The following is a 27,386-nucleotide window of genomic DNA, read 5'->3' on the forward strand; positions in this document are numbered from 1 at the left end:
AAATAAACTTGTAGACCCAGAAAGGTTGTATTGACTATAGACCTATCATGGCATGTGTGGTAGGAAAGAATGGGTCAAAGTCTGGAGATCATGGGTCTAATGTCTACTTATTCGGCAACTGATCTTATATAAGAAATATTCACGTTACCCAGAACACATTGCGGCATAAAGCATTACATTACATGATCTCCACTGAGCTGTTATGGATGAGTCTGTCAGCAAGGTTCGAGTATCAACCTGTACGCCTGTGAATGCCGCTCTGGGCTAGAAGTCAGACTGCTACTCTAGATCGGTACAAGATAAATAAAGCAAAATATTTGCAGAGTAAAATATTAGCAGAGTAGTTACTCAGTTAGATGTTATCTATGTGCAAACTGTAAAATGATATTCAGAGGTGAAACTACACTTTGGACGCAGCACAGTAATAGAAGAGCTGTTTGTATGTGCAGGAATAGAGCTAGAGCAAACTTTAGAAGTTTCTTGTTTCTCTCGTTCAGGGTATACATTGGAAATGTAATCTGTAAATAAACCAAAAAATACTGGGGAAAAGGAAAAAGGAATTGATTATACTCAGCCTATATGCTCTCCTGGTGCCTGTAGTTCCACATATGCCTCCTTGGAGGGTCACGCCCGGATGAAAAAACTCTCTCGGTGCAGAGTTGCAGAGATAAATCCAACGGAAAAAACATCCAGCGAAGCAGTGGAGTATGTTGAATAAAAACTACTCCTTTATTATAACAGCCTTAAAAGTCAGCACTACACATAGAATAGGAAAAAAGGGGAGGGGGGCGTCAGGAGTCTGACGCCCCCCTCCCCTTTTTTCCTATTCTATGTGTAGTGCTGACTTTTAAGGCTGTTATAATAAAGGAGTAGTTTTTATTCAACATACTCCACTGCTTCGCTGGATGTTTTTTCCGTTGGATTTATCTGTAAATAAACATCCAACCTATGGCATTGTATAGCTATAGATATGCAAAAATGGCCACAATGGTGTTGCAATGGCCCAAGGTGTTGGAACGTAGCCTAAACCAGGTTATATTGACTATTAGGAATGTGAGACCCAAGGCTGTGGAATGTCTTTTATCTGTATTGCTACTATTGGGCAATCAAACCTGTCACAGAGAAGACGTCAACTAAAAGACCTGTCAGCCATCTTCATGCATATGCTTCAAGGTGTTTGTCTTCAGGTTTTTGATACAGTTTTTGAAGGAAAAAACAGGTGTGAATCATAAAAGGAAAGAAAATTTAAAGGGTATTTTTTTCTTTTTTTTTCCAATTAACCTTTTTGGCTCCAAAAACTGCATTAAAAAACCTGAACCTGTAAATACTTGTCTATCAAATAAATGACCTGAACAGTAATGGGAACATCCAGTTGTCACTTATGCATGTGGCTACACAGTCAGTCAGTGTGTCAGATCAACACCTTTTATATAGAAGAGAATAGTAACGCCCAGTGGTCAATTGATTCCTACATTTCCAAGTGAAATACAAGGTCCTCCTTAATCCCCTAGAATACAAACCACACGTTTTATTCTTTAGGTAACTCTTAGCAATAGCAGAACTTTAGTTTTTTTCTGAACTTTTTAAGACTTGGTCAAACAGATCCTCACTGTCATTTTCTGCTGCCAGAAATGGGATTGTTATTGTGACTTTGTTTTTGTGCACAGCCCAGCACAGGTTTCTAGAAGTATCCTGACATAGCTTTCTTCTGTTATAATTTATACTGTGTCTTGTAAGCAAAGTAGAATTTGCCTTAGCTGAGATTCATAAGGGTTTCTCAGTAACAGAAGCCATAAGTACTAAGTGCCTTGTTTTCAACATGTGGCAGCAACACGGCAGTAAATTATACTGGGCGCACAAAGGTTTCTGTATTCTTTCTTGGAACACTTCAGAACTTGTTTTTAGCATGTTGCAAGCACCTTGTGTCTGAATGTAATGCATATGGGCTGTATGAATATGGACTGAAGATGGCAGCCTGATCATATCAGTTCCCACAAAGATGTGAGCGTCATTGAAGGTTATCTGTGTTTTATCCACCTTTGGTCAAGTGGATGCAAGACCTAGTCCAAGACCTAGAATACTGTATGGGTTTACTATTGGAGCTCAGAGACCTTGTGGATCTCATTGTCACTCCTAGTATCGAATTAAAACACAAATTTACATTTATAATAGGACGTTATGGGAAAAAAAAGTCATTGCATGCAAATCTGAGAGACATGGAAGGCTGGAAATAATTTACTTTCTATGTACTGAGCTTCTTCAGGGTTCTAAACAGTATATACAACACACAGAAAAAGTTAAAAACAATTGTGGCACTTGAATTGTACTTGATGTGTTCATCATAAGTGCTCTTTCACATGAACATGCCGTGCAGTGGGTCTAGAAAATGTACTTTGTTCACGGTCAAGTGTACACCTGAGGATAACCCGGCAGCTTTCACGGATCCTTCATAGATTTGAGTATTTTGAAGGATCCAAGAAAACTGGATGGCATATTACGTGTTCTATTAGTTAAAGGATTGGATAAATGGATCCGTTTATGTCTATGTGACTGTACGCGGGCCATTAATACAACGGTTAGCTCCTAGCCAGAGACCCTGTGGTGTAAATAATCACTATAGAGAATAAAATGTTTTGTCTACTGTAGAGACCATGCGCACTATTAAATACAGATGTGTAACTTCATTGTTAATATGTCAAATTTACATTCTTGTGTATATATATTTTCCTGTAAGGTTAAAAAGACAATGGAAGCTACTTTACAGACCATTCAAGACATGGTGAGCGTGGAGGACTTTGATGTTTCTGACTGTTTCCAATATAGTAACTCTATGGAGTCTGTGAAATCCACAGTGTCCGAGACCTACATGAGCAAGCCAAGCATAGCCAAGCGGCGCGCCAATCAGCAGGAGACCGAGCAATTCTACTTTACTGTAAGGAAAATGGCCCTACTAAATGTTTACATACTGAATATACTATGCAAAGCACAACAGTTACATGGAATCACTGGTAAAGCCTTGGAATTCTCTTCATTTTGTTGCACGGGGTTTTAAGACAACTATCGCACTTTATTACACATTCAATTTTTTTTCCAACTTTTTTTTTTTGTTATGCTCCTTTAGCATATGCCTACAGCAATACATCTTTACATAGGCACAAAATTGTCATAATTGAAAGGACCAAAATCCCTGTGATCCAGATAGCAATATACTGTACCTTTGAGTCAATTAGTTGACGTAGGGATAACTATATATATGACCCCCGTTGTGTCATAATATAAAAAAAGTCCCTCAAATAATCTCTGATTAATAATCGGAGGTAGAAACATCAGCATCAAGACTATAGAGGCGAAGAGATGAAATTGGTCCCCCCGCCCCCCTTACTTATAGCTGCCTATCCCCTAAACAGATACAGAACCAGGATGTAATATTTTCCTCCTATTTCCTGCAACTAAAAATATCCTGGTATCATCTGAAATAGAAGATGATCAAGACTGGCATATTGTACACTGGTCCTGATGATGCCCCGAAGTGGAAACTGTGCCAGCTCACAGCTAAGGGCGGGTTCACACCTGCTCTCGGTCTCCGCTTTGTGGGTTTCTGTCTTCTGCCGTCAGGAGATGGAAACCCGACATTCAGTGTCTGTCCGTGAGCGTCTTTTTGTCTCCATGGCGAAACGTGTGTTTTGTTGGTTTTTTGTTTGTTTGTTTTTTAACCGGACACAAAGTCTTAAATCAATGTGAAAAATTATCCAGCAAACCAAAAATTAAAATATAACTTTTACTTAATTTATAAAAAATAAAAAGACACATTGTGCGTCCAGAATACAAGAGCATAGTCCAAAGCTTACGCATTTCGGAACTCCTTTTGTTGTCCCTTACTCATAGCTGAGTTGTTTGTCTACAAAGTCTTGCATGTCCGACTTTGTGTCTGGTAAAAAAAAACGGTTTCACTGCGGAGGGCAGAAGACACTCATGGGCGGACACTGTGCAAACCCATTCAATTGAATGGGTTTGAAAACTGTCTGCCAGTTTTCGTCTCTAGTCCAGCTTCTCGGGCAAGAAGATGGAAACCTGAAAGCGGAGACCGGGTGCAGGTGTGAACCCGCCCAAACAAAGACTTCAGACCTCATTTATGCCAGACTACTAGTGTAAATAATAATGAATCTAGGGATGGCCCCACCAACAGAAGTCCTCTCCATGCCCCCTTTTTGGAAAGTGGTGAGGTTGAAGTGAACATCATTTATGACAATTGTCATAGGTGGCATTGAATTTGCAAATACTGAGGTTTGCAACGTTTTTACCCCATGAGAGTGGCGTATTGACTTGGTAAATCTGCCCTGTGTGCTTTATCAATTGCCATAACTTTAATATAAGTGGTAGAGCTTAAACGATGATTTTATTATTAAGTCATGGCGTATTACATATGGATCGTGCTTAAGACATTGAAGTGAAGCTGAACTTTAATATCCTCTATTCACATAAAAAGGACATTAATTGGTTATCTTTGAGACATGTTAGCCGCTGGGCCTTTGTCACATTCATTTGGCTACTCGATGAGTACGAACACTTTTCATTTTGAAGGTGAAGATGTTTTTCCAATTCCCTTATCAAATTAGTCTCTGCCCTCGGCCTCCAGCTGGGAGCCCTATTTTGGGATTCTTCCATACTTTTAAAAGGAGTTTTGCCTTTATATCACAATGTTCTCACCTTCACAAAGACCTACTGTTTGCCCAAAAAAGAATTCTAGAAATTGATATGTTTTGCCTTAAGTGCAATCCACGTACGTGTATTAAAGCTTTGATATTAATTAAAAAATTTCTGGGTCAAATATAATGGCTGTCGGCTGCATCGAGCATCTGATTGGAGCTTGCTGATGAATTATTGCCTCTTTGTTCTCTGTAGAAGATGAAGGAATTCCTGGAGGGCCGAAATTTGATTACAAAACTGAAAGCCAAGCATGACATGTTACAGAAGACCCTGGGAGAGTGTGAGTCTGGCAGAAGCAATTTCTTATGTTCATCTGGGAACTGGGTGGGGAGGTACGCCTATCAGTCACATTGACAAAGTCAATGATAATCCACAGTGACAATCTTTGGGAGTCACCTGGTCACTGACTAATAACAGGTTTGTCACTTTCCGCCTCAAAATCAGTGTCCGCAATATCTAATAACTAATAGAATAACTTCCTATTTATAAATTCTGAATTCTAACATTGATGCCAAATGTTATGTGAAAAAGAATGCTTTAAGTAATCTTTACTTAAACTTTAGCCCTGTTTGTCAGTGCACTGAACTTTACTTAAACTTAATACTTACTTATTACTTTAAAAAAAAAAAGTACTATAATTTTTGCCCAGTTCTCTTATGGGAGATTTGTAGAACTGCTTTGAGCTGCTGTGATGTTACTGGTGTTTACATAGCTAGGTGAATGGCCTTGTAAGAGTTAATCATTTCTTGCGTCCTTAATTTAACACTATGATATCCCGAGTTCCTGTGCTGAACTGTATGTACAAGGCACCCATTGAACACTTGTGACTTTAAAGGGGCTCTATCAGCATAATCATGCTGATAGAGCCCCACATATGCGTGAATAGCCTTTAAAAAGGCTATTCAGGCACCGTAAATGTTATATTAAACTACCCCCCCCCCCCCCCCGTTTTAAAATAAAACCCTAAAAAAGAATATGATCTACTTATGCATCGTGCATGCTGGGCGGGCATTCAGGGTGTGTCTTCTTCTTCATCCACGCCTCTTCTTCCTCCGATGTCCTCCGGTCCTGTCCTCCTCCGGCGCTCGCGAACTGACACTGATATAAAAAAAAATGGCCTGGGCGCATGCGCAGTAGCATGCGGCTTCTACTGCGCAAGCGCCCAGGCCATTTTTTTTTTTTATCAGTGTCAGTTCGCGAGCGCCGGAGGAGGACGGGACCGGAGGACATCGGAGGAAGAGGAGGCGTGGATGAAGAAGACACACCCTGAATGCCCGCCCAGCGTGTACGATGTGTAAGTAGATCATATTCTTTTTTAGGGTTTTATTTTAAAACTGGGGGGTAGTTTAATATAACATTTACAGTGCCTGAATAGCCTTTTTAAAGGCTATTCACGCATATGTGGGGCTCTATCAACATGATTTTGCTGATAGAGCCCCTTTAAATATAATAAAATAGGTATATGCTTTGCTTAGAAGCTTCTCTTAGACAAAACTAATGGCCATATCTAGAGCGTCTCTTAGCTATGAATGACTGTAAAATGTTAAACATGGACGTCCACTAATTTTATTTGGGGCTGCTAATTATATAGTAGTGCTTAAGTTGCAAAAACCTTAAATAGGAGTTCTATTTCTTTTTGCTTATTTAGCACTAGCATATTCCATATTGTGATGGTCACCACTCACTTTGGTCTGTGTCCACTATGGGACTACAATCTAATTTCTCTATCTCAGAAACGCACTAGGATTAATTTCACAGGAAGCCTGTTATCCTGTTGGTATATATTTAAGAAAGTAGGAGGAAACTAGTGAAACCTTCCTACTATAAATAGATATAAGACTCCAACATGGAGATTCCTTATCTTCAGCTTGAGTTAAATTGGCCGTACACATTAGATTAATGCAGGGCAAACTCTCAGATTATGGTGTAAATGACAACCATTTAATATACATGTATATACCTCTCCCTTTACAAAATATCTCAGGGTAGAGAAGGATGAAGTGAATGGATTTCAACATGCCCAATCAATTTATTTTGTAGAGATAAACAAATGCCAGCGGTGTCTGGTTGTGGCTTCGGCCCCTCTCTTCTCTTTATTGAGAACACTTGTAAAGATAGGTATAGCTTTTGGACAACAGCGGCCTAATGTGGAAGGCCAGCCTTAGGCAGACCCAAAATGTAAAATTAGATTGTTCAAGGTAAATATCAGGCCGTCTGCAATTGGTATCTAATTGTAATGCATTTAGGTTAGTAAGTTAGTTAGTACTATTGTTAGAATGATACACCAGCTGTTGAGTTACAGCTATGAAGTGAGTGCAGAATTTTATGATTAATTAAACCTCAGAAATAATATAAGATGTGTCACAAGGTATATTTCAAGCCAGGGGCATGAGTAGCAAACACTGGGCCCCATAGTACACTTTTAACTTGCCCCCCCCCCCCCCCAATAGCACCCCCTCTCCTGGCCCCCACACAGTAGAACGCCACATTTACACACACTATAATATCCCAAAGTGCCAATGTCCTATAGTGGTCCCTCAGCACAGTATAATGTCATATAGTGGCTCTTCCACACAGTATTATTTCCCATAGTGGCCCCAACAGTGTTCATTGAAAATATTGCAAAACTTTCGGTTTCAACAGAACCTGAAATTTATGGGATACACCACCCACAAACTATTATTATACTCTGGAGTCTTTTCAGACCTCCCCTGGACCTTCTATCATTATACCCTGGGGTCTGAAGAGGCCTCCAGAGTATAATAATAGCAGTATTTGGGGTTTTTGTTGCCTCTGCTTCCCCTTCTTCCCTCCAGGGGGCCCCAGACAAGTGATAAGGGATGCATGGAACTCACTGTAGAGCAGGACAGAAGGGGAAGTGGAGGCTGCAGTGAGCAGGAACAGGGATCAGTAAGTAAATGGGGCCTGTTATCTGCTGGGCGCAAGCCCTGTGGCAGCCATTACGGCAGTACTTGTGCCACTGTCTCAATCTGGTATACACCCATATGCTGAGGATTGTACTGGTATGAAGTGAGGAACAAGTCCAGTTGGCATTTTAAATGTTAACATTCAAGGAGGTTTAGCTTGGCCAAGCAATTCTGGGTCATATGTGCTTGAAGGGGTCTTGGCAGAGGAACATACTGAGAGTTGGCCTATGTTATGTCACAATCTCCTAAATCTGCATCAGATTCTGATCCCAGTGAGACATAAAGGCTTCATAATGTTCATCAATAATAATAAATTTTTTATATATATATTTTGTTTTGTCAGGTCAACGTACAGACTGCTCTCTCGCCAGGTCAGTACTTACATATACACATATAATTTTCCTAGATAAATGGCCCTATTAACCTATTTAATATTTTATATTGTGTCTCTTGTCTTTCAGCGGTCGAAGAATGTCTACTCTACGGAAGCAGGTGAGATTGTGTGTGGTATGGATCATTGGTAAGATAGTTGATGGCAGTGGCGTAACTAGGAATGGTAGGGAACTTTTGACATGCCCCCCCTCCCTCTGACCGATGCCTGTCCCCACATTCCTGCACTCTCTATTATATTCCCCTTAGTGGCCCCTGTTCACACTCTTATGCGCCATAGTGGCCTCTGCACAAAGTATTATGCCCATAGTGGCCCCTGCACAGTATTATGCCCCATAGTGGCCCCTGCACACAGTATTATGCCTCATAGTGGCCCCTGCACGTGGTATTATAACCCATAGTGGTCCCTGCACACAGTATTATGCGCCATAGTGGCCCCTGCACACAGTATTATGCACCATAGTGGCCTCTGAACACAGTATTATACCCCATAGTGGCCCCTGCACGCACTATTATGCCCCACTGTGGACACCCATGAACAATTATTATGCTCCGGGGTCTTTTCAGACGCCAGAGTATGATAATCAGAGACCGAGAGGAGATGCGAACAAAAAAAACCAAACACTGTTACTTACCTATCTCTGGCTCCGCTGCAGTCCTTGGTGGTGTCGGCCGCCTTCAATGACGTCCGGGAAGTCACATGACCGGGACCTGTGTCCCAGGTCATGTGACATCAGGGAGCGTCCAGAAGTAGGCCCGAACCTGCCTGGAGTGCGGAAAGGTAAGTAACATGGTTTTTTATGTTACCTTACCTCCCCTGGGCCTCTGACCATTATACTCGGGGGTCTGAAACCCCCGGGTATAATAATCATGTTTGTGGGGCCCCCGGCGTCACTTACCCATCCCGGCCACTGCCAGGATCGGTAAGTAAATGGGGCCCGTTACCGGCTGGAGTAACTCCAGCCGTAACGGCCTATTAAGAAAAGAAAAAAAAACACAGGGGTAGCGGCTGTCGCCGGGCCCCTAATGTCCCGGGCCCTGTGGCAGCTGCTACCCCGGTAGTTACGCCACTGGATGATGGTACATAAACATTAAAGGGGTTTTTGCACAAACCCAAGTTATCCCTTATCTGTAGGGGAGAATTTGCTTCCATGGAAAAACCCCTTTAAAACTATTGCAATTAAGAGCCACATTTTATTTTGTCTATATGAAGCAACCTCCCCTATGGAATGGTGTAGGTGTGAGAAGTCTGCATAATGGTACATGATGAAGTATAGACCCTTGCGTCTAACCCTTATATGGTTATTTGTATTCATTGAGAACCTTTATTGTACAAAAATGAGAGAAGAGCGGCTGTACGTGTCTGGCTTTCAGCATTGAGGACTAATTGCTTACTATTTTACCTGTAACCAGATCAGCTCTTAATCTTGTTTCAGTAGGACACAACTTCTAACGTTGAATTATGTGGCAATAAGATCTTGTAAATCCAATTTGTATGGAATGACTACATTCATTGCGGTTAGCTGTATTATCTCTTCAGATTGCAAATGTAAAGATCAGAAATTATAATACAAACGTTTGTGCATAAATGAATTGGGCAGAATATATTTTTCTTCGTTTATTGCAGGACTCCAAACAGCCCATTCCCCTAGTGGTGGAAAGCTGTATAAGATTCATCAGTCGTCATGGTAGGTGATCCCATGGAAATACATGAAAAGCAATGCTCTATAAGAAAGGAACATCTGTAGACTTCTGTCTTGTCCGTCCGCAGGTCTTCAACATGAGGGGATATTTCGAGTGTCTGGCTCCCAAGTGGAAGTAAACGATATTAAGAATGCATTTGAGAGAGGTATGTGTCATTCTGTGAAACTCTTTCCATCTAAATTAACCTAAAGTAGCAAAAATGTATTCTCTGGCCTTATTATAAAGGTACATGCTATAGATTGTAGTGAAGGTAGTGGTTGTATTTGTGAGCTATCCATTCTGTTCTGATCATTAGTAGTGTGACATGACTGACTTACACGACATCCTAAGTGTGGACTCAAAGCTTCTTTCTCTCTTCATTCCTATGTGAGTCAAGATATGAGTCTCACAGAAGTGAATAGAGAAACTTCCTGCTCTCCCAAGACACTGTCCCAGCTGTAGAGTCTTATTGCAGGTCACATGGCATAGCTAAGGACCAAAACAAGTGGACAACTCACAAATACAGCCATTAGTATGAAGATTACATTTATGCTTCCACATAATCAAATCATGTTGTTGTTGGACCCAATACTCTGTGCTGATTAAACGCTTGATATACCTTTATAGCGGCAGGAGCTTTTTGTGATACTGAGTTCCAAGAAATAGCTTTAAAATTTATTCCCGGGAGGAAACGTTGAGTAGCTGACTGTAAACATTTGCAGTACCGAGTTTACTGTATAAATGTATTAAGTTATTAACTACATAATCTCCCTCTAGTGGAGACTGAATGCATGTTCGCACGCACACGCACACGCGCACACATATTTATTGAGAAAAACGCCACTTCAATCACTACCGATTATATTAATAAATTACTCCTAACAATATGTTGGCTTGCTTAAGAGTTTTTCACACTGTTTACTTGACCACTGAAAGCTTCGAGAGAAACGGGGTCTTTATTAGGTTATGAAGGTCACTTCTGAATTGATCATGTCTGAATGTGACTTTAGAGCTTTACCTTTTCTCTTACACAGGTAGAAGTTGGATGCTTTTTCTTTTACATAAAGAAATATATGTAGATCACATTGGACAAATTCATAACCGTTTCCCTCATCTTTATGTCTAAAAATATATAGCACCCGACGTGCACACCTATCTCCATTTTTGGAAATCTGTAGCACAACAGTAAGAATCTATCAGTCTGAATGGTCAATTGTTCAGAATAGTTCAAGGGTTTGAGTTTCAAGTGCACAAACCCCACCACGTTGAAAGATGTCAGTTTCTAAATAGAAGCTTAGAGATTTTTGTGGTAAAAAATGTACATTCATTTTTAAAGGAAAATTTACTCAAATTTTAGACAATATCTATGGGGTCTGTGTGCTTTTGTAAGCTCACCACTTGTCAACGCGTTCGGTATTCTGTTTGGGGGACCCAAAGCGAACTCTCCAAATGGAATACCGAATGCAGAGGTGAACCAGGCTTTAGGTGTGTTTTGTGCAAAAAAAAAAAAAAAAAAAAAAAAACAAAAGGTCAAGCTGTGACAAAGGGTTGGTTCACATTTGCTTTTGTATTCTGTCCATAGAGAGTCCACATGGAGATTCCACGAACGGAATGCAATTGCAAGCGCTGTGCTGTTAAAGCGCACGGACCCCATAGACTATAATGGGGTGCCGTGTGCTTGCCGCGCACTGCCCGCACCAATCATGCGGACATAATTCGTGCGGGCAGTGCACGGCAAGCACACAGCACCCCATTATAGTCTATGGGGTATGTGCGCTTTGACAGCACAGCGCTTGCAATTGCATTTGTATTCCGTTCGTGGGGTCTCCATGCGGACTCTCTACGGACGGAATACAAAAGCAAATGTGAACGAGGGGTAAGCTCCTTTTAATCTGTGGCTTTTGTGTTTATTACAGGAGAGGACCCTCTAGAAGAAGATCAAAATGACCATGATCTGGATTCTGTGGCTGGGGTTCTCAAACTTTACTTTCGCGGGCTATCAACACCACTTTTTCCTAAAGAAATCTTCCATGACCTCTTGAGCTGTGTCTGTAAGTATCAACATACCTCATTTTTGTTACTGAATAAACCGTTTGCTTATAAAGTGTTGCCATATGGTAACCTGTATATTGTAGTACCTTTTTATGGTGCTAAAAGCGAAAATAGTTGGTGCCTGAGTGACCCATGAATTATCAGAAGTAGTAAGGCTTGGTCCACATCACCTGTGCATTTAGCACGTGCCACTTTTATACAGTGGCATATATTGTGAGATTCACATTTGTTGCTTACTTAAGGAGATATCCCCCGGTATATACCCCAAACATATCCATTAAGCATACTGTAAACAGAGTCTAGATTTCTATTGATGTATAACAAATAGATGTTATTCTATTTATAAAAGGATTCAGAGTTTAAAGTGACCCTGTCATGTGATTTCTGCCAATACCATAAGTCATTTTATAGGTCCCACTACAAACTTTGACCCTTCTTTATACCTACAGCATATTCTTGAAAGACGTGGTTGTGGGTGCTTCTTGGAGCTACAGTATCCACAATCACCAAGGTTTGGTCCAAACCAAGGTTTATTCCAGTTCCTTGGCTTTGGATTATGCAGTGTAATTACAGTCTCATGATATTCACCTGTATAGGACGAGGCTGTAATTACATTGAGCGGCCACCATAAAACAGGTGGCGTGCGACTCTGTGGTCCCTTCAAACAGCTGATCAGCAGAGACCCGGTTGTTGCACTCCATTTTATTGATGACCTATTCTAAGGGCTAGGAAGACTACTGCCAGTGAATGTAAATATATATTTACAGTAATTCGATCCAAAGGCCTGGTTCTGATTATGTCCAGCAAAGGCTCTGTTCACGTAACTGGGGCTTCTGTGGGGTGAATTGAACCCAATGGATAAATTTGGCATATACACCATCACTTACAGTTATGGGCAGTTTGGGAGAAATCCACATGTTGGCGCAGTTCTGGGTGCGTAGTCATTACATGTGAACTCTACGTAACAGGCACACATGGTTTGCTAATATTACCGTACACCCGTGTCTCTTCAACATGATCAGGAAGGGGTTTCAGCCTTGAGATGTAAAGAATGACTGAATGCTTCCATTTACTGGCAGGAAGAGGAGAGTTTAAAAAATGACTGAGAGTTTTTGTTACACAGCAAAATATCTTTATGTACATAAAGCTGAAAAAGCTTCTAAACCAGCTACAGTATATAGAGTACATTTATTGTGCCGCATGGCTGCTACAGGAAAGAAACAATGAGCTACAGTAAAAGAGTTAATATACATTTTTCTATTAATGGGTTCCACAGGTCATTTCCCCAGAGAACTGAAATGACCTAATATGAATGATGTAGTTGCGGATGGGGGAGGGGCAAGGGGAAGAAAGCTCGCCAAGTGATGACTCGATGACTCAGGCAGCCTATTGAAGTGGGAAATGTATCATCGTCTTGCTGTATAATTGAGGAAGTCCCTTGATGTGGAGATGCATCACTATGGACATTTCTCGCACGTGACAGTCTGTTAACCTTTTCAGTATTGATTATTCATAATTGTATAGAAAATGTTGGGATTAATTTCTAGTTTATGCCTTGCAGCTATGGACAATATGCCGGAGCGAGCTGCTCACATACGCAAAGTTCTACTCTGCCTCCATTCTCCCACGCTCGTCCTTATGAGATACCTTTTTGCCTTCCTCAACCAGTGAGTATTTCATGACCCACTCGTGTATTAGTCATTGTTAGTTCATACTACCAGACATCCCAATTATATTAGTGGAGCTGAAAGGAACTACTGCTGCCTTCTCCCATAACAATGAATGGGACTGTAGTACATTCACTAACTGTGCAGAGTTCGGCAGTATGAACAGGATCCAAAGTATTGTAAGCAATGAAGAGACTAGAGTAGTCGCACAATGGTAACTGCCTACATAAGTAAAGACACATACACTCTGTTAATGTACCTGCATTTTAAGGACTTGCAGAGTTTTGGGGTTTTTTCTTAGACATTAGGGAAAAGCAGTGTACAAGATAAAATAAAATATGTAATATTGTTTAAGATGAGTTTCCAAGGATTCTGGATAACAATATAGATAAGAAATGGGTTGAATTGGCATTTTAGAGCTAACAGAAGACATCAGGAGGTCTTTATAATGATGAGGAGAACATGTCATATTGCTATTCTTCTCCTTATTTGTGTAACTGTATCACCTTCTTGATCTATGAGCAATTCACACCATACTAGCATGTCAGTGGTCCATTGAGGTGGGGGAGAGCTAGCATTAGAAGAAAAGGGGAGATAAAGAATTACACCCTTTCATCAAATGTATACCCCCTGGTCATTAACTGACACAGCGATTGCTGAATCTTCTGTATATAGACAGTATGGAAGCTGGGGCATTTGTATATTCAGTATTAGGTGACACACTTGGTAAATCGCTGTGTACCACCTAGTGTGTAGTGAATGCACAAGAGCAAGACCTGCTGTTAGCACTGGATCTCTGCCCTGACATAGTGGGTGGTCCATATACCCTTCACACCTGCGCCCGGTCTCCGCTTTATGGGTTTCTGTCTTATGCTGACAGGAGATGGAAATCCGGCAGTCAGTATCCACCTGTGCGCGTCTTGTGGTCTCCGCCACAGAACCGTTTTTTTAACCAGACAAAGTCCTGCATGTCCGACTTTGTGTCCAGTTAGGAGAAAACGGTTTTGCCGCGGAGAGGCAAAACACGCTCATGGGTGGACGCTTTGCAAACCCATTCAAATGAATGGGTTTGAAAACTGACTGCCGGTTTCCGCCTAATGTCCAGTTTGTCAGGCAGAAGATGGAAACCTGAAAGCGGAGACCAGGCGCAGGTGTGAACCCGCCCTTATACATGGTTCTGGGTCTGAAAATTCAGACAAAACACAATGTGAAATTCTGAAAATGTTTCATAGTTGGTTTGTTATTCTCTTTTGATTAATTCATTCCCTTGTTTTTTCCTCAGTCTTTCTCAGTTCAGTGATGATAACATGATGGACCCCTATAACCTTGCCATCTGCTTTGGCCCCACCCTGATGTGTGTACCTGACAACGTAGACCAAGTTTCTTGCCAGTCTCATGTTAATGAATTGATCAAGACCATCATCATGCAGCATGAGAGCATCTTCCCTGGCCCACGAGAGCTGGATGGACCAGTCTATTTGGCTGGCATTGGGGGTGAAGATTGGTACGAGATCAAAATTGTCATTCTTACAACAAACAAACAATGTAAAGTAGTTATTTCAATGCAGGGTCAGCTTGTCTCATATTATTAAACTCTGTTTTATTCTATTCTATTCCGGACTACAAAATATTAATGGACAACATTTAATAGGATTCTCTTCAATATCATATAAAGTAACTTATAAAAACCATCTTGGATAAAAACAAACAAACATACTCTGTTATACAGTATCTAAAAACTCCATTAATAACCTGCAATAGTTAAGACAGAAATTCTTGAATTCTTTGTACATGTGCACAAGCATGACTGTTAAAGGAATTGTTCCATCAATTAAACACCAATCCATGTTTGCTATTATGGTCTATATCTGCCACATAGACATTTTCGCCACTTAGGACCCTCCTCTTTAAATGAAAGCAGAGGGACCCTATCTACAGATGTAGTCTGTTTATGTATTCAAAACTGTCTGCTGCACATGCCAACATGAATTCAGCATTAGCTTGGAATTAGAAACTTTATTATTATACTAGCAGGAGGACTCCGCTTTGCACGGGTATATTTAATTTTTTGTTTGTGTAGTGGCCTCATAAGAATTGTCCGGTTTTGCACTGGTGTATCTTGTATATCGTTTGTGTGTGTCCGTAAGCGTCATGCGATCATGTGTATCTCATTTCGGATATCAGTGAAAAACCTGCGATTGGTTGTTATGGAGACCTGGAGTAAAGCTGTGTGTATGTGACCTTGTGTAACAGTGTCATTCACAGCGCCCTGGCTGGGTTGCTATGGAAACCTTGAGTAAAACCTAATATGTGGTACTCTGTGCAGAGCCATGTATTTAATCCTCGGGCGTGTGTTACTGTGTGCAGTGGCACATATATAATCCTCTGGCATGTGGTACTGTATGCAGTGGTGCATATCCAATCCTCCGGTATGTGGTACTGTGTGCATACTCGCGTATCTAATCCTCCGGCTTGTGGTACTTTGTGCAGACATGCATATTTAATCCTCCAGCGTGTGGTACTGTGTGCAGATGTGCGTATCTAATCCTCCGGTATTGTGTAAAGACTTGCGTATCTAATCCTCCGGAATGTAGAATTATGCGCAGACATGCGTATCTAATGCTGTGGCATGTGTAATTGTGTATAGACGCATGTATCTAATTCTCCGGCATGAGGAACTGTGCGGAGAGGTGCATATCTAATCCTCTGGCATTTGGTACTGTGTGCTGACTTGTGTATCTAATCCAACAGCGTATGGTACTGTGTGCAGACGAGTGCATCTAATCCACTGGTGTGTGGTACTGTGTGCAGACACGTGTATCTCACCTTCTCCGTGTGGTATTGTGTGCAGTAGTGTGTAATTAAACCTCTGCTGTGTGGTATTGTGTGCAGTGGGGCGTATTTAATCCTCCATTGTGTGGTATTGTGTAAAGATGTTCTTATCTAATCCTCCGGTATGTGGAACTGTGCGCAGACACACGTATCTAATCCTGCGGCATGTGGAACTGTGTATAGACGCAGGTATCTAATCCTCCGGCGTGTGGAACTGTGGGCAGACTTGTGTATCTAATCCTCCAGCATGTGGTACTGTTTGCAGACGTGCGTATCTAATCCTCCGGCGTGTGGTATTGTGTGAAGACGTGCATATCTAATCCTTTGCCGTGTGATGCTGTGTGCTGACCTGTGTATCTAATCCTCTGGCGTGTGGTACTTTGTGCAGACACGCAAATCTAATCCTCTGGCATGTTTAACTATGTGCAGATGTGTGTATCTAATCCTCTAGCATTTGATACTGGGTACTTACCTGTGTATCTAATCCTCTGATGTGTGTATCTCAGTTTGGATTTCGGTGTTGGATTGTACATGTGGAGTGACCGTGTGTATTGCAGTTGGAATATGAGTGAAAGACTTGCAGGTTTGTAATGGCTAATGGGGGGTCAGGGTGTTTGGAAAGCTGTATCTCCGAAACGGTACGTCCGAGTGAGTTGTGTGCCAAATTTGGTGAAGATCGGTCCAGTTGTTTGGTTGCGCATAGAGGACAGACAGACAGACAGACAGACAAGAATTCATTTTTATAGTATAGAGAGATTTACATTTAATAATTTTTTTTTTTTAAATATTTAATGTATTGTGTTCCTCTGCTTACTGTTTTGGTGGGGTTTTTTTGTTTTTGTTTCTTTAAGTTTTTTTGATATTACTCTTTTCTCTCCCGTACCTTTTGGTCCATAGTGAAAGCTCACATAGTGAACCGATCTCAGTTGAAGACTCTGTTTTGGATATGACATCGGAAATGCACAACACAGAGGACGGTAGGTACAGAGACATATCTACCGTAGAGGAACAGCTCATATGACTGTTGTGGGGATCCTTCAGGGGAGGGGGAACTGGATCTTGTTCCCTCCATCTTGTTTCTGAGCGTTGCGAACTCATGAAAAGCTCCCCTCAACAAGAGAGGTGAGCAAAAGATAGGAGGGGAATTTGCCCCAGGTATCATGAAAAGGGTGTGATGAACGCCCAGACCTTTCATTCTGGATGTGAGACTACTTTGATGTTTGTGTTTTGGTTCTGTACGTAACTCTATGGGTATTTCTTTTATAATCTGTTATACTTTTGCTTTCTGCCATGCACCTAATATACTAAAACTTCCCTTTTATAATAAAACATGTAGCGATTCCTGATTTAGCTTTGCTGCCAGCTTTGCTAAGATGTGAATGCCCAGGACCATCTGCTATATACTTCTGGATAAATAATTGTGCAAACTGACATATCTTGTTATTCACACAGGATCTCATCCAAACAGCGTTGCATACAGCAGGCGAATACCAGCTTCTGGAAGGTATGTCCCCAGGTGTATATAGTGGTATATTTAAAGTATAGGCAACCTCTATTCAACAAATAGTGTATCTTTTTAGGTTTTCTGTAGCCTTAAGTTATTCTCTTAGGTTCCTATTTTCATGCCAATGACAGAAATTGAGATATGTTTATCCTTGAGAATCATTACAGAATCATGGATTTGATAACAATGTGGTAATTATTCTTTTTTCCTGACAGCGATGACCCCCCTAGTGAGAGATCCAGTCCTCGATCTGACCCTGAGCAGAGTTCTGAGCCATTGGTAGAGGAAAAGGTCACGGCTAGAGCAAGCCTTAGCTGTCCCACAGGGAGCCACGTGGCTGACATTTACCTTGCCAACATTAACAAGTAAGGCCTGTTTAATAAGAGCTGGAATATATTTATGATGCATGGAATACAGTAAAACTCTTGCAAACATTCAATAACTGGAGAGGTTTTTGCATTTTTCTGGGATTGAGAGACTGTCCTCAGTAAAAGCATTTGGAAAAGAATTGTCTGACTACCACGTATAGAATGCATAAAATAGTTTGAGAAGCTGGTGGCCATTTTACACACACACGTGTGTGTGTGTGTGTATATATATATATATATATATATATATATATATATATATATATATATATATATATATATCCTATTAATTATCCTATTAATTATTATAAAGGTGAAAGTTTGTGGGTTTGTGTGTTTGGATGTTTGTTCCCCAATCACAGCCAAACGGCTGAATGGATTTTGGGGAAATTTCACACACACACACACACACACACACACACACACACACACACACACACACACACACACACACACACATATTTCCCAGGAAAAGGTAGTAGGCTACTTTAATTGTGGGTCACTCACCCCAAATCGCTACCGTGACCCTCCAAAGATTCCTCCGGCACGGGCTGTAGAAGCTGGCATTCTGCCAGTGCTGGTCTGTCCACGCACCTCCTATTGGTGCATGGCAGGCTGTGGGCGGGCTCTGGAGCCAGGGCTGCGGCACCATAGGTTGGGGGCTGAATGCGGGTGTGCCGATTCAGCAGGGAAAGACGGAGGAAGATGGCGGCAGTCCACATGCTCCCGGCGCCGCAGCTACACCAGGCCCCCTACACAGCTCGTGTGTGGAGGAGGTTGCTGCACCCGACACACCACAGGTCAGTGCAGCGGGTACAGGGGGTTGGGGAGGGGGTGTCCCGGAGGGAGGGGGGGTCACCTTGCCGCGCTCCCCCGATGCTCTCTCCCCCTTGGTCGCTGCACGTAGGTGTCGGGCGGCTGGCTGCGTATGGCAGGTACACTGCAGTACAGGCGCCGGGATTCGCCAATGCGCTGTTCAATACCGGCGCCTGTATTGCAATCTACCTGCCTAGGCTGCAATACAAGCGCACGCCTGACAGGCCAGGGAGGCAGCGCGAGGCTCCAGCTGTCATAGCAACATGACGCTGGCCCTCGCTCTGCCTCCTATACGCCACACGCAGCCAGCCACCTGACACCGATGTGAAGCGAGCGAGCAGAGAGAGCAGCGTGATAGCGTGGCAGGGTGAGTCCAACTACACTGGGGACGAGGTGCTGGTGGGGGGGGTAAGAAGCTGGGAGCAGAGATGGGGAGACATGAATCTGGGGGAAGAGATGGGGGGACAGGAATCTGGGGGCAGAGTTGGAGAGGACATGAATCTGGGGGCAGAGATGGGGGGCCATGAATCTGGGGGCAGAGATGGGGGACCATGAATCTGGGGGCAGAGATGGGAGGCCATGAATCTGGGGGCAGAGTTGGGGGGCCATGAATCTGGGGGCAGAGATGGGGGACCATGAATCTGGGGGCAGAGATGGAGAACTTGAATCTGGGGGCAGAGATGTGGAACATGAATCTGGGGGCAGATGAATGGGGGAACAAAAACCTGGTGGCAGATGAAGGGGGGACAAGCACCTAGAAGCAGAGATGTGGGGGGGACAACAAACTGGGGGCAGAGATACAGGGAGACAAGAAACTGGGGCCAGAAATGGTGGGAAAAAAACTGCGGGCAGGGATGGGGGGACAAGAAACTGGGGGCAGAGCTAGGGGGACAAGAAACTGGGGGCAGATGCAGGGAGGGACAAGAAACTGGGGGCAGATGCAGGGAGGGACAAGAAACTGGGGGCAGATGCAGGGAGGGACAAGAAACTGGGGGCAGAGATAGGGGGACAAGAAACTGGAGGCAGAGATGGGGGGGCCAAGAAACTAGAGGCAGACACAGGAGACCAAGAAATATAAGCGGTTCAGCGCCACCGCCAACCCGCAGACGAAGTCACGGGTAACTGCTAGTGTGTGTGTGTGTGTGTGTGTGTGTGTGTATATGTATATATATATATATATATATATATATATATATATATATATATATATATATATATTATCTATATCTCCTGTGTGTGTGTAATTCAGCCATGAGTACTGAACCTGTTTAAATAAAAAATATCTGGCTCTGTTCTCATATTCCCTCCTTTTGGTTGGAGTTCTGGCAAGGTGTTAAACCATCTTGTCCTCTGCATGTCTGTCATCTGCCACCTGGGTCTTTTTCTGAAAGATGTTTGGACCCACCCCCAAAATTTTTTCTTAAGGAATTTCCTCTTCTTGACTAGAAAGGCAATAGCACTGTGATGGATGTTTGGCCCTTTGGCTATCCCGCTGGAATTAATTTGTTAAATGCTATTTTTTTATATGGTAATATTCTATTAAGAATTGGGAGTTTAAAATTCAGAAGGTTTTGGGAGGTTTGTGTGAATCCCCTCTGACCCTACCCCATGATTCAGGGCTCTATGGTCTGCTTTAGAATAGCTTCATGTAACCTGTACATATTGATGGCTGTTGACTTAACCCTCAACTTTCTATATGATTTTGGAAGAGACTGGTAATTTTGCAAACTTCTTATAACTTATTTTGTAAAATTCTAATTGTTTAGTTTTCATAAAGCGAGTTTTTTTTAAAAAAAAAACTGGGCCTGTCAGTGACAGCTGTGTGGGTTGGAAAAAGACGATGGCGAGTGCCCACCGCATTGATACAGTGAGACCTTAACTATATGTGCGCTGTACCCTTTCATTGACAGAATATTTTTGTACTCCTTTGGTTATTGACAGTGTGGGCCTGTAGCTGTAACATATCGCCATTACATATAATAGCATCATTTAACTTCTTTAACATTGAGTAATATTGGTGATGGTTTTTATGTGGTTTTATCCATAGAGATCACAAGAACATTAAGTTCCTGCAAACTTTCCAAATATGCCGAAAATTCATCGCAGCTGTTTTAGACAGACATTTTGATTCATTTTACATGCTTGAAATGCTTCATGTTTATAACTTGGACACATTTTTAACATTTTCAATGTTCAGCTGCACATAAAATGATGAAAACGTGTCTGTGCTAAAATGACATCTCTGCACGTAAAAGAGGGGTGCACTCTATGGAGAAGTCACTTTAACTATTAGGACACTGTGTGACAATATTATTTACATCTTATATACAGTAAAAAAAAAAAAGCTAAAAGACTGCACCCCCCACCAGGATATAACATCTCTTGTTTATTCCACCTCTTATGTTGTTCAGGGAGGGAGTAGCAGGCTGCAAAATGAAAGGTAACATGTAATTCACGCAAGTTCTTTTACAAACCAAGAACGCTGCACATTTAAACATTATATATTTCTTTTATTTCAGCATTGTATAATTTTTCTTTTACTTTCCAAATAAATGAGTAGGTCCCACACACTGATTTACAGTTGGGTCTTCGCCGACCTGCATCCAATACTGTGGTCTGTTGGCAATGCTGTTCATTGCGACAACCCCTTAACAGAATATAGGCCATCAGGAACAATCTTTCTGGCGATAATACTGAAATTACCCGCAGCCCTGCAATGTTGTTATCTGCTCATTAACCCTTATGAAGGCCACAATGCCAGAGAGCTTACTATGGCAGTAACATTGAGGCTGCACTATATAGGTTATTTTTGTGATTTATTATAAAAAAAAAATTGTTTGTTTGCTGTTATGATTTTTGTTTAAGAAAAAATTGTAATCCTTTTCAGGCAGAGAAAAAGACCAGAGTCTGGCAGCATCAGGAGACCATTCAGACAGAGTGACAGTGTCTCCAGCTCCGACACTTCTGAACCAGCATCACCAGGAGCAACTGTACGGCCAGCATCTCAGCCTATCATGAGCCAGACGTTCTCCAGGGAAGCTCCAGATCGCTGCTCCATCAGTGGACACGGCACAGTCAGCAACATCAGCCGACACTCATCTCTTAAGAACAGGATGGACAGTCCTCAGATACGCAAAGCAATGGCCGCCGGCAGGTCTAAAAGCTTCAATAATCACCGCCCGCTGGACCCAGAAGTTATTGCTCAGGTTACTATTGTTCAATCTCCATTTGCTGCTTTGGTCCTGGTAATGGTAATCCAGCCTACAGTGAAAGCGAAGACTGGATTTCAGCACAGCGGTGACCAAACCAGTTCTCAAAACCTGTTTCATTCTTGTCTAAATTAGCCAAATAGTCTTAGCCCATAGTTATATCACTCGTTCTCACAAAGATTAATTAACAAGGTTAACCCATTCATTTTCAGACTATATAAAATACCTTCCTTTATGCATTATAAATATCTGTATATGATAAGCTTTTATCAGCATTTCACTATAATATTCCCCTTAGTATATATTCACAGTTAGGATTTGTATTAGGCCTTGAATTTTGAATGAACTCTGATCTCTGCCATGGATTGCTTGTTTTCTCAAGCAGTCGTGTATTATCAATAGAAATAGAAGAATAAATTGTTGCCAGACACTTCTAGTAGCATCTTATCTCCCTTGAGAACATAATGAATGTAACGGACACTTCTTTCCCTTGACGTTTACTGTTGAGGAAGCGTTGGGACATTCCCATATACATGAGATGATTGGACAGTTGTGGCACAATTCGTATGTTCGGCTGATGATCGCTCTTGGGGTCGGTTCACACTAGCGTTTGGATTCCGTCCGGAAGGAGTCTGCATAAGGACCACCCCGGACGGAATACAATCGCAACTGCAAGCGTTGAACAGTTAAAGCACACGGACCCCATAGACTATAATGGGGTCCGTGTGCTTGCCAAGCACTGCCCCACGGTGATTCGTGCAGGCAGTGCACGGCAAGCACACGGACCCCATAATAGTCTATGGGGTCCGTGTGCTTTAACTGTTCAGCGCTTGCAGTTGCGATTGTATTCCGTCCGAGGGGAGTCCTCATGCAGACTCCATCCGGATGGAATCCAAACGCTAGTGTGAACCGACCCCAAGAGCGATCATCAGCCGGGCATTACTCTGTTTATAAAGTGTCCAAGTACAAGCCCTGTTACTAGATAATGAAAGGTTGTTCATGAATATTGTCTTTAAACAACAGGTCTTGTGAGATACAAGCAAGCAAGTTTGTAGACAGTGGTATTGTGTAGTCCTTTTCCATTATATCAAATGTTTCACACATTTACTGAAATTGAATGTAACAGACTTAAATTGATCAAATCAAATGTCATTAGTTGTAGAAAAATACTATTTATTTCTTTATTATCTTCTATATTCTCAGGACATTGAAGCAACAATGAACTCTGCACTAAATGAGCTACGGCAGCTTGAGCTCCAAAGCAGTGCAAAACATGCTCCGGATGTGGTGCTGGACACCCTAGAGCCCCTAAAGACTTCACCAGTGGCTGCTCCCAATTCTGAGCCTTCCAGCCCCCTTCATGCGCAGTCTCTGCGGGACCAAGAACCTGGTTTTCAGCGAAGCTCTAGTTCCGCTAGCGACATTCCTTGCTCATTCCGTACAGCTAAATCAGTACGTCTACCCCCTTCGAGACCTCCAGCCACACGTCCCAAGCCAGCTATGTTCCCCAAATCCAATCCCCCTGCACCTGGTGGTGTTGGATCAGCATCTGGTCAGCAGCCCCCTGACAAATCTTGTCCAGTGTGATTCAGGTGACTTCGGGCCACCACTGTGAATTCTATGCTAGAAATCTTCTATGTGTACATACAGACTTCTGTTCAGTAGAATGTTGAATTGGATGCACGTGAGAGCCCTAAACTAAAGGCTGAAAGGAGAAATCTAGGAGGGGGTCCAGGACCAAATGACCAAATGGAGACAAGTGTTTATTTAATTTTTTTTTTCTATCTTTATCTTTCTTTTTCTTTTTTTCCCTTATAAATACCGGTCCCACGTAGGATCAATATGTTCCATTCTTGACAGGTAGTTGGTTTATCTATTGGGAACTCTTTGGTCTCAATGAAATATCCACTGCTGTCAACGTTTTTCTTCTTCTGCTTTCATAAAGGGCTACTGTATGTCTAAGCCAGTATTTCATGAGTTACTATAATAGAACACTAAAATTTAGTCTTACTAATGATTGCTTTGAGATGAATCCTATCCAGTAACTAGCAGTATTGTGTATGTTACATACATCATAGCACACATCTATGAAGTTTGCATCAGAACAGTTCTTCATGTACATGCATGAGAAAAGTACATTGGCACAATCAGAAAGAAATGCTTTACATGTGTTTTTGGAGGAAACCTAATCTGCAGATTTTAATATATGTATCAATGGGAAATGCTCAGAAATAACTGAATTTACATAAATTATTCATAAATTTAGAGTCATTTCCAAGTATATGGTAAATAGTCCTTTTTCTAGTAGAATAGAGTAGAAAATCATTCTATACTCACAATATAATAAAACACCATATATAAAGGTAGACTGGATTGTTGAGAATATTGATCCTATGTGGGGCCTTTGCTTTAAAAGTCTGTAATTCTCCTTTGCACTTGAAGAAATAAGAGCATCATATGGAGGAATGGGTGTAATGCTTTTACCCTTTCTACAAATGTTCTGTGTAGAATGGGTAGGTTGTTGTGAGCTCCCTTTTGTGGAGTGTTATTTTTTTTTCGTATTTACATTCCATTGTATTCTAATCTAGTTCCATTATTACCATGCAAGACTGAGAGAACCCTATAGTATCAATTCCTTTCTAAATAAAATGGTGTCCTACGTTCCATTAACACCCTAACCAACTACTCATCTTTGTCATCTGTATACTCAATCAAGCTCAAGTGATCTTAGGTACCAGGGTATCCCTGTAAGTCTGGCTGTCAGCCAAATATTGGTTCAGCTGACTGTTCCTTCCTAACACCCTCTTCCTCATATAAATACACGCTTGCCTACCTAAAAACACGTGTTTATTAAATGAGGGGTAAGCTGTTACCCAACACCGGAACTTCTGGTCGCTTTATCCCATGAGAACAAAAGGATTGGTCATATTGAACTCCAATATGATTGATCCTTCTTTCCTAAGATAGTGGGGGAAAGTTAGATGACACCCCATACACAGTAGATGACCATGGTTGGCTATACTGGCCAGTCTGTAAGCAAGAGACATGGAAGGAGAAATAATCCAAGTATCGTTGCGTAGATGATACCAAATGAAATGGCTGCGTAACCACTGGCACTAACTTAGTCAGTATTTACCCCGAATTGAGTCCATATTGAACATTTATCAAGTAAAACACTATATAGATCCACAGATCCTTTCTCCCAGTTGACAATCCCCTGAATGAATTCCAGTCCTATGTTATGTTACATTTGGCAGTACCTGGTTAAAAACTTTGTTTGAAGACCAATGTAAAAAAAAAAAAATTGTGCTGAGACTTGGAGAAGGTCTAAATACAGCAGAATGATACAGCATCAGCTTTAATACTTAATATTTTTGTTTTATAGTCTTTGTAGATTGTACGGATCCATAAATTAATACCAATGTATAGCAAGTAATTAAAGGATCCATCAATAAGGAAAATGTATTACAAGGAACTGAAGCCACTGTAAGCAGCTTATTCCCAATGTGCAATGACCGTGCGAGCTTCAGCTGATCTGAAACGTGACAGTATTTATTACACCTTCATGCATGATACTGCATTACAAAGCATGCAATTCCTGCTGGGTAACTGCCAAAGAGTGGAGGGAAGGTCTGGGATTGGCAAAAGAAGCCGAGCACTTTGCAGCAATACAAGAACAAGCAGTTCATTGATATGAAGTGTCTTTAAGGACTTACCATTAGGATGTATCCCAAATAATGGAGTATGGGGATCATTTACATGCCTGTCGCATTTTCAGTAGCCTTTTTGTATCTCATTTAAGCCTTTACGTTACCAAGAAGATGAAGTGTGGTGAAAAGCTTGGTGAACTTTGCGGTCCTACAGTGGACCTTTATTGTAGCAGGACATTTGAGTGTGCGCTATCCCTATCTACTTCCAGAGAGGACGTATCTCCCTCTGAATACATACGGGTTGCAAATCAGTCTCCTGTGTAATGCAGTCTCACTTGTTCTTGTTCCAACTCTTTGCTGGTGGTGTGGGCAGGATGAAGCGCTACTTTTGTGCCGCCAGCAAAGTAGAAAAGACCAGCCTTTTTAATTGTGTATGTGTGTGTGTGTGCATTTAGGAGAATGGAGCACGAACTTAATACAGTGCTCTCTTGCAATAAGCCAGCACTGTACAATTGCTTTTTTTGTTATGGCACTTTGACCACTGATACTAGAATAAATGTTTATGGACAGTGTTTCTCTGGGAGCTGTGTCAGTTATACTCATGCTGTCTAGGAGAATGTATGCATCACATATGTAACACCACGTGTATAAATGTCATTTAAAGTGGTCTCCTTATCCTCTGAACTACATGTTATAGATAAAAGAAAAAAAAAAACTAAGCAGCATTTTCACAACTGGAATAATGTATGTCCGTTTTTGTGCTTTGTATTCTCCAAAATCCCAAACTGAGGGAGGAGAATTTAATGTGGGACTCCTCAATAAATTGTGTTTTTAGATAATAGGTGTGTGTAGTTTGTAATTCATATTGACTGCTTATTGTGTAGTGCAAAAACCTAACATGACATCCCATTAGAAGTATCGTATCGAAGTATTGTAAGATTGCCTTTAAAAGGGGTTGTTCAGGATTAAAAAAAAATAACTTGCCTGTGAACACTGGGAGAGGAGGTGGAAGGTGGAGTGACCCAGAGGCCGGGTGAGGGTTGTGATCATGTGACCAAGGGTCGGAATCAGCCCACAATCTCTAGGTAAATGACCTGGAGGAAGCAAGTCTAAAAAGACTCCTTGGAGAACCTCTGACATAAAGTTCCAAATCCTCTGCTCCATTTAGCACGTGAAGTAAAATAACACAAGTGGCTGAGAAGTTTCTTGAAGATGGAGTTATTTAGTTCCATGAAAGCTGTGTAAATCTATTTTCAATAAGAAGTTTCCAAATAAACTGTTCTTTAATGCAAGTCACCCTGGCATTAAACTGTTCTTGAATATAATACATGGTTGTACGGACTGTCACAGTAGGAGTTGCTCTTAGCAGGGTTCTTAGTTTTAGAAGAAGCTCCTTTTATAATGTCCATCTGCCCGCGACTTCGTCAGCAAGTTGGTGTTGGCGCTGAGCCGCTTATATTTAGCCAATTGCTGTTGTGGATGATCCGCGTCTCTGCTCTGCTACATCGCTGCATATGCGCAGCATACTCAGTTGTATGTACATTTCTGCATATGGAGAGCATACTCAGCTGTGCTACAGCC

The 27,386-nt window shown here is 41.7% G+C and overlaps 1 protein-coding gene across 2 annotated transcripts in view; it reads left to right on the top strand.

Moving 5' to 3' along the window:
* Window positions 1-26,644, top strand: part of SRGAP2 (SLIT-ROBO Rho GTPase activating protein 2) — a 97,798-nt gene extending 71,154 nt beyond the window's left edge. For both annotated transcript variants that reach the window (XM_075264130.1, XM_075264129.1), the window contains exons 10-23: window positions 2,735-2,932; window positions 4,903-4,987; window positions 7,978-8,005; window positions 8,096-8,126; window positions 9,652-9,712; window positions 9,796-9,873; window positions 11,624-11,758; window positions 13,321-13,426; window positions 14,709-14,930; window positions 17,156-17,235; window positions 17,711-17,762; window positions 17,978-18,127; window positions 21,834-22,152; window positions 23,359-26,644. In XM_075264130.1, the coding sequence (XP_075120231.1) occupies window positions 2,735-2,932; window positions 4,903-4,987; window positions 7,978-8,005; window positions 8,096-8,126; window positions 9,652-9,712; window positions 9,796-9,873; window positions 11,624-11,758; window positions 13,321-13,426; window positions 14,709-14,930; window positions 17,156-17,235; window positions 17,711-17,762; window positions 17,978-18,127; window positions 21,834-22,152; window positions 23,359-23,742 (1,929 nt within the window). In that variant the 3' untranslated portion in view covers window positions 23,743-26,644. The remainder of the gene's footprint in view (window positions 1-2,734; window positions 2,933-4,902; window positions 4,988-7,977; window positions 8,006-8,095; window positions 8,127-9,651; window positions 9,713-9,795; window positions 9,874-11,623; window positions 11,759-13,320; window positions 13,427-14,708; window positions 14,931-17,155; window positions 17,236-17,710; window positions 17,763-17,977; window positions 18,128-21,833; window positions 22,153-23,358) is intronic.
* Window positions 26,645-27,386: the final 742 nt, after the last annotated feature.

This window comes from Leptodactylus fuscus, chromosome 2 (genome assembly GCF_031893055.1).
Source record: "Leptodactylus fuscus isolate aLepFus1 chromosome 2, aLepFus1.hap2, whole genome shotgun sequence".
NCBI classification, from domain to species: Eukaryota; Metazoa; Chordata; class Amphibia; order Anura; family Leptodactylidae; genus Leptodactylus; species Leptodactylus fuscus.